We start from the raw sequence: 7,503 nt of genomic DNA, 5'->3' as shown, positions 1-7,503 counted from the left end.
AGAAAGAATCTATTATCATTGCAAACTCAAGTTCTTTGGCTAAGTTACAACCATACAGAGCGGCTGCTCAAGCCGAGCTAATGCTGCTTGCATGCAACCAGTGGCGTGGAGTTGTTAATAACAGAGTGTGTGTGTGTATTGACTAATGAGTGCCAAAACACCGTGTAGTTTGTCCAATATGACCAGATCCTGTGAGGATCCTTCAATAGGAAGCTCTGGCGGAGTGTTGGCAACATGTGAGTTATTAACGGTGTGGATGTGTCCAACTCAACACAAATGAGGTCAACTTTGCATGCAAGACAAACTGTCACGGTGTAATGAGACACGTTTCAGAGAGCGGATGGCAACAGCGAGGACTACGATGTGGTCTCATAAGGCCTGTCCTGGCTGTCCTCTTCTTTCATTTGGCTTCCGTATCTGAATGGAGAGTGGGTCGCCCCGCCTTCTTCTTTTTCTTCTTCCTCTTCATCAGATCTATCGAAGCCGTAGTGTCTCCGGCCAGGGGGGCTGGAGCAGGAGAGAACAAGTAGAAATAAGATGATGTTGTTATCAGGAAACTGAGCAGAGAACAGTGTCTAATAGAGCTTAATGCACACAAAGTAATAAAACACAAGCAAACGTCACAATCATCCTCATCGCAAGACAAATGCTGCATTTAGAAAGGACAAATACACTAAATAATAACTCTCAGGAAGGCAATCTTCTTAATGACCTACAGTAACAGGTAGGGAAACTACGAGAGAGATGGAAAGTAACAAAAACTATTTAGTCTGTTTATGGACTACCGTATTTATGAGCAGCATTGCTGTAATACACAGTCCAGCCACCAGCAGCAGCCCTGAGCACAGTAGGAAGTCCCTCACCACGGGGGTTTGTTTGTTTTTCCTCTCACGGAGAAGGTCCATAAGAAGATCGGCTGTTTGTATTGGCAACATTCCTCATGGGCTTCTGAGTAGGAAAAAAGCCCTAAGGGTATTGTGAGATGGCCATTCAAGCCTGTGATACTAGTGGTCCTGAATCAGGGGCAACACGAAATACAGAAACATATCAGAAATATAGAAAATGCCTGAAAATATAGAAACGTGTCAGTTGAATTGAAGATGAGCTAATCTGAGTTATAGGGCTCTTATTGTGTCACTGTGATGTTATTGGAGAAATAAGCGCACCGAGCCTTAGCCCCCTACCATCTACTAGTTCATTTGTTTTCCTGGTTGTGTTACTTGCAGCGTTTCTCTATTTGCAGATTTTTGTCTGATCGTGAATGTTTCTCATTTGCTTGTGTCTTCTATATGTACAGGGTTTTTCTAAACTTGACAGGTATTTGTCTAAGTGGTGATGAGGTTGTCTTCTTTTGCTTGTGTTTTGTTTATCTGCTTGTTGAGCTCCCATAACCAGCACAAGGTAGCTGTGTTGTGAGGTTAGCCTTCGCTCTCATTTAGTGGGCACAGCAACTCTTGCAATGTCATACAACACTCGCATGCAACGCCGTTTGTGTTATTATTGTTCCTAAGGGACTGAATCAATGCCATTCAAATACCAAATGCAAAGCACTGCGACAGATGTGACATCACCCTCTCATAATGCTACAGTTGTCATGTGAATCAGCTGTATTGAATTAAAAACCTGCTGAAAATGAAGTAGTTACCAAAATATAAACATGATAAAATCATCTCCAATGACTATAATGAACAAGCAAATACATTCAAATGGCTTATACATTGCAAACTGGGGGTTAATTACTGTCAACTATGCATCTCAAATCAATTTGTGAGTTATTTTTAAATCAATACTTGGGGTCTAATTATACCTGCTTATGGGGCTGGAAGGAGAAGTGTATTAGAGCCTCTCTTGTTTAATTCCTGTTATTTTTGCCTGTCTGGGGCTATACATTTCATTGGTATCTTGGGAGTGATTAAAGTCTGACTTAACATCTTCTATTGAGTGCAGCTTCTCACTAACTACACTACCGAGCTCCTTAAGAGTCCTCAATGGAAGCCTTAGTAGACTAACAGAAACACAGCCACAGAGGTAGTGGTCACGATGGTTTGACATGAAACTGAGAGGGGTAGTAGTAGCAAACAGCAACAATTGTTAGCATGCCCAAGACACATCATCAAAAGCAACCCAGAATTTTGAATTCTAAACTGTAAATGTCTAATCCCAGTCAGACTGAATGAAGAACATTGACTGTGCTGATTGATGAGAGTTAAATAGTCTTTGATTTGTTAGGTCACAACATGCTTCAAAAGCACTCGTCAAGGTAAGTCCATTTCAGGCAACCACCTACTGCCTGCCTCAGTCGCTGTCCGCCCGGTACAGGTACTTCATCATCAGGTTGTCCACCCTCTTCTTCCTCTTCTTATCATCCTTTTTGTTAACAAGCTGGCTCTCACTCGGCAGCCGAGCTTCTCTTTCGCTTTCAGGGCTGGACACCTTTCGATCCGGGGCCCTCTTCACACTGTTGGAGCTTCGGTAGGAAATGGTTGAAGCCCCGGAACTTGACCCAGAGTCTGACTCGGAATCTGAAGACGAGGAAGAGGAAGATGAAGATTGGTCCCTCTTCTTTGACTTTTTCTTGGACTTCTTGGATCTCCTCTTGGAGCTGCTCCTGTGACGGTGGTCATCTCCTGAGCTGTCGGACTCTGAGCTATGGCTTCTCTTCTTTTTCTTGCTCTTGCCTTTGTTCTTACTGCGATGGCGACTGCTGCAGCTGCTGCCACTGCGGGACGATCTCATGCAATCCACTGCAGATGCAGAGCGTCTAAGACTGCTGGCAGGGCGACTACCATCTCCATTACGGATACTTTTGTTTTCGTCTTTATCATTCTTAGATTTCTCTTCTTCACCATCGGAGTCTTCCAAGCTCCTGCGCGTAAATTTGATTGGTTTGAAACTCAGCACCTCATTGATGGCTTTCTCCAGGTCAGGGTCGAGGTAGTTGCGATGACTAACTGGTTTGATATCCAATTGGGTATTATCAATTGGGTCATTATCAGCCGTTGATGATCTGGCTTGTGGTGGTGGCATGGAGATGCTGCGGCCAGTGGAGGCGTGAGGACTGTGCGCCGACCTCTCGGTGAAGGCCACACTACGACTGTCATCAATATCAACATCAAACTCGCTCAGGCGGCAGCTGCGTGCCAGTGACATATGGGAGTCAGCTCGGCTAACACTTCCAGGACTGCGCCCCCCAGACCGTCTGCTAAAGCAGGGGCTACTGGGACTGCTGCCATACAGTGACCGCCCGCCTTTGCCCTCATCTAAGCGTGAGGTGCTTTGGCGGCGTCCAAGTGGGCTTGACAGACCTAAGCTGATGGCAGACTTGGCATCATTCTCTGGGCTTAACCCAAGACGTGTGGAGGCCCGACTTGGTGCAGTGTAGGAAATGACCGATTCTTTGTCAAAGTCAGCCCAACGGCTGTCCGTACCTTTCCTAGCCCGGCTGTTGGCCTCTGAATAGGCCTGGGAGATGCATGATTCTCTGTCATGCATGTCATTTCCTGCCTGGGACTTCCTCCTGGAGCTGACCGAATAGGTATCATGCTGAAGATCTGAGTTTTTAGGTTTAGCCTTATGGAGGGATAGAGCCTCTTCTGACTCTGCATTCTCCTTGAGGGCACTAAAGAGGGTATCCCCTTTGCCACTGATGGAATTAAGGTTGGATCGTTTTCTGTAGCTGAGCGAGCTCATCACTGACATTGGCCTGCTCGGCTCTACGTCTTTGCCCTCTTTATCGACCTCTTTCCACTCCTTACCCTCTTTCCCTTCCTTTGCGTCTACATTTACAGCAAATCTAGAAAGAAGCAACAGTGGAGGACGAAAGAATGAAGACAGTGAGAGAGAAAATGACAAAGATGAGATATTGGGTCAAGTGAAGGGAAGTGAAGAGAAAAATAAATAAATAAATTAAACTTGACAAATAAAAACAGAAATATCATGACATTTGGCAAACTTATGTTCAGTAAAGCAATGAAAAAAATAGAATAGGAGAATGCAACTTAAAACAACTGAAAAGAAACTAACAAGTGCTTTTCCTGAGCACATAACGTTAAGACCTTTTATAGCCTACCAAGAACCGATGAAGGCCACCGTAATGAATCAGAATGGAAGAAAGAAAATCTTACAAAGCCACTTTAAAGCAATCTAAATGTGTTGGCTAATGGGCCAACATTCATATAGCCTTTTAGCTTAAAGCAGAAACATGGGCAATACATCTGAACAAACTTTGGAGGGCCAGTGTGTAAGATTCCAGGAAACGTTTTTCGGAGCAGGAATCGGTACAGGAAAGAGTTTTCCCTGTACCGATGTGAGGGACCCGGGACAGAGGAGATCGTATGTGTACAGATTGTAAAACCCTCTGAGGCAAATTTGGGATTTTAGGCGATACAAAGTACATTTAATTGAATTGAATATTCATAACTAGTGTATAATTCATAAGTGTATACCTACCTGGAACAAACATATGTTTGCATTTGCAGACAAGAAAGAGTATTTCTTTCTATTTGGTATTTGAGACTGATGGGGTTGAGGTTTAGGGTAACACTAACCCGTTGTGTGGCAGTTAAAACACAGGTTATATGTACTGAAACTCAATTAGTGTTACCGAACATTTTGCATTCGGGTGGGAAATTGTCCGGCAATTTTGCTGAAATATACTAAAACATTTGACATTCATATTTTTTCTAATGTTGAATGAGAGTTACAGAAACTTCAAGGACATAATTTGTGTGAACTGAAAATGACATAAAATTAATCAAATCCAATTATTTTGATCTATTTGTTGTTAAATGTCTGAGAGAAGACTGCTGTGCCGGTGCAAATGGCAATTACAGTCGCTTGAACTTGAAAGCTGCGCCTACAAGAACTCATCCTCAGTGTTCGTCTGTGGGGACATGATGCTAAGAGAGATTCAAAAACTTTGTAAAGTTGGCAGTGGCTCAGCTGAAGGAGGGCAGTTAAATATTCTGGTAAAGAGACAAATCTGGGGCAATCGAAGCTGTCAGCTGGCAGACACATTAATTTATCTCAGCAAGCGGCGCAGGTAGACTATACCATCTGGCCATTGGGCATGTCAATAAATCTACCACAGAGGTGGTTTGTTTTTAGAAGAAAAAAATTCCCTCTTTATAGAGCAGGCAACAATAAAGACAAAGCAGCTTGAAAATACATTTCTGTAGAAGCAGCCCTCTTTATTTCAGCCGAGTATTCGGCTGGGATTGCTTTATTGGGTCAGATCATGTAAAACATTTCATCCAGCCAGAGTGTAAAGCAGTGAAAGGTAGTGTCGGTAGACTGCCTCCTAACGGCAGCATAGACAGTAATAGCAGCTGCTTCTGTACTGACCTGGAGCTCTTGAGGCTGCCGTCATCTGACAGGTTCTTGGTGGAACCTTTGCTTTTAGACAACCAGGACTTCACCCCATCCACACGATTCTCCACCTCAGAGTCTGTGTCTGAATCCCCCTGACTGGTGAGAGTCAGAGACAGGAAAACAAGTCAGTGGAAGCAAAGGAGAGACGAGATGGCAAAGGTTATGAATAGAAAAAAAGAGAGAAAAAGTAAGTTATGGCTATTCACAGAGGAGAGAAAAAGGTAAAAGAAATGTTGGTGTGAAAGGAGTCAACACTGGTAGAAATGTTCCTGTAATTCTCTGTAGCTGTGGAGACAGAGAATGGAGAACAAGCGGTTTGTGTTAGTGTGGAAGCAAAGAAGGATTATGACATTCATACTGGATAAAAGACAGCACATGCTCAAAAGGCTCCAGTAAGCACACAAACATGCCCACGAGAGGTTGTGTAGATGGAAACGCCACACTGAAACTCATTGTTGTCACCGTTAGATCAGTGCTTCCCTATCATGGTTCTAGGTCTAGCTGGCACCCGACACACATTCTACCTTTACTCTCCCAAAGCCACTTCAGAGCTGCAGCACCGGGGCAGAAACAACAGCCAGCCACAGAGTTTATATAGTAACTTTATGTTTTTTACAAACTGGCTATTGTATAGGTTTGGCCAACCAAAGAGTACAATGTAAATGGACTGTACTTGTAAAGGGCTTTTCTTTAACACTACATGACATCAGTCACCCATTCACACCCTGATGGGAGGGGCTACCATGCAAGGTGCCACCTGCCCATCAGGACTAACTAAATCAAGGTTAAGTGTCTCGCCCAAGGACACATCAATATGGACCGCCGATCCTTTGATTGAAGGATAACGTGCTCTACCAATGAGCCACAGTCGCCCCACTAAGGACCGGATGACTTGGTTAAACAGACTATGTGTTCAAGTCATTATTTGTTGAGGTTGTACATCTCCTACATTTCAATACAATGTGGTTTCACAATGGGATTTGGTGGGATGGTGCAATCTTTGAGGATACTACTCTAGTGGTGTTCTTATGATGGCCGTTAATGCAGAAATACATTGGAATGAGAGACTTGAATGATAAACTATGGGCATACTATTCAAATCTGTGTTATTGGAGAAGGATGATCTCCCTTCATACATTGCTCTATCTTTACAGAGCAACACATTCTTTTAGATGAAGTGCACCTGACTTGCATTGGACATCAAATTGGAATAAAAAACATCTTGCTTGATCTATTGTTGGTTAACTTCATACTTGTATATCTACAATGTTTCCGTCTAAACAGCGTTCATCAGGAAATAACTGCATATACTTCATAAAGATTAGATACAAACCACTTAAAGAGTTTTGGTCGAACTGTGCATTAAAGTGGCAGAACATGTCCAGATTTACCTTAACGGGTAATTATTGTCAACACCAGTCCGGCACGCACACATGGAGTCATATGCATACACTCAAAACTTCGCTTCTTGACAGAATGATTTGGTACACAGCTGGACACCGCACTGTTTTCCTCTCAATTATCATTACACATTCACAAACCACTGGGAGCCACGGAGTAAAATAGAGGGCTTGTCATAAAATTTGACACAGATGGAAAGAGCGCAACACTCATTAAGTGCCGTCAAAGCCCAGTGCTTGTGTGGCGCTGTGAAATTAAGTTGTTACAGTTTAATAGTCCTGCAGAGACATCAGAAGGGCGGCTCCACATCTCGGCATCGGTTTCAGAAAGCCTCCCATCTTGTCGGGGAAGAAAGAGAATTTTTTTTTTCTCCAGCACACAGAGCCCTGAGAGGCCCAGTGCCACCTATAATTAAAATCATTAGCAGTCAGAGACAAAAGATCCTTGGATTTCAAAGGGGAGATTTCAAATAAGGGCTTGCCCAGTGAGATCCAAATGCATAGTCTGCTGGCTTTAATGGAATACAATAACCTTGGATGGTAATGCTGGGACAGGGAGAAGGGTGACAGACTCTTAAGCTGTAATTAGCTTTACAAAACATGCCTCTGCTATTAGACAATCTGGGGATTTGCTGCTGCCTACGGTTATGAGGACAGAGCAGCCAAGTGTCTTTGGCACTGTGGACTTCTCAGAAAAGACGATGCTCCAATGTCAGGTAGCAGACATGTTTCC

The 7,503-nt window shown here is 43.5% G+C and overlaps 1 protein-coding gene across 1 annotated transcript in view; it reads right to left on the bottom strand.

Annotated features, from left to right (window-relative positions):
• Window positions 1-412: 412 nt before the first annotated feature.
• Window positions 413-7,503, bottom strand: part of myo18ab (myosin XVIIIA b) — a gene marked incomplete at its 5' end in the record, with an annotated part of 119,006 nt that continues 111,915 nt past the window's right edge. Inside the window, 3 exons of the mRNA XM_079225066.1 lie at window positions 413-507; window positions 2,288-3,793; window positions 5,344-5,466. Of these exons, the coding sequence (XP_079081192.1) occupies window positions 2,296-3,793; window positions 5,344-5,466 (1,621 nt within the window). The 3' untranslated portion in view covers window positions 413-507; window positions 2,288-2,295. The remainder of the gene's footprint in view (window positions 508-2,287; window positions 3,794-5,343; window positions 5,467-7,503) is intronic.

This window comes from Taurulus bubalis (genome assembly GCF_910589615.1).
Source record: "Taurulus bubalis genome assembly, chromosome: 10".
Classification (NCBI taxonomy): Eukaryota; Metazoa; Chordata; class Actinopteri; order Perciformes; family Cottidae; genus Taurulus; species Taurulus bubalis.
The sequence above is the reverse complement of the archived record's forward strand: the minus strand, read 5'-3'. Positions and strand labels throughout refer to the sequence as shown.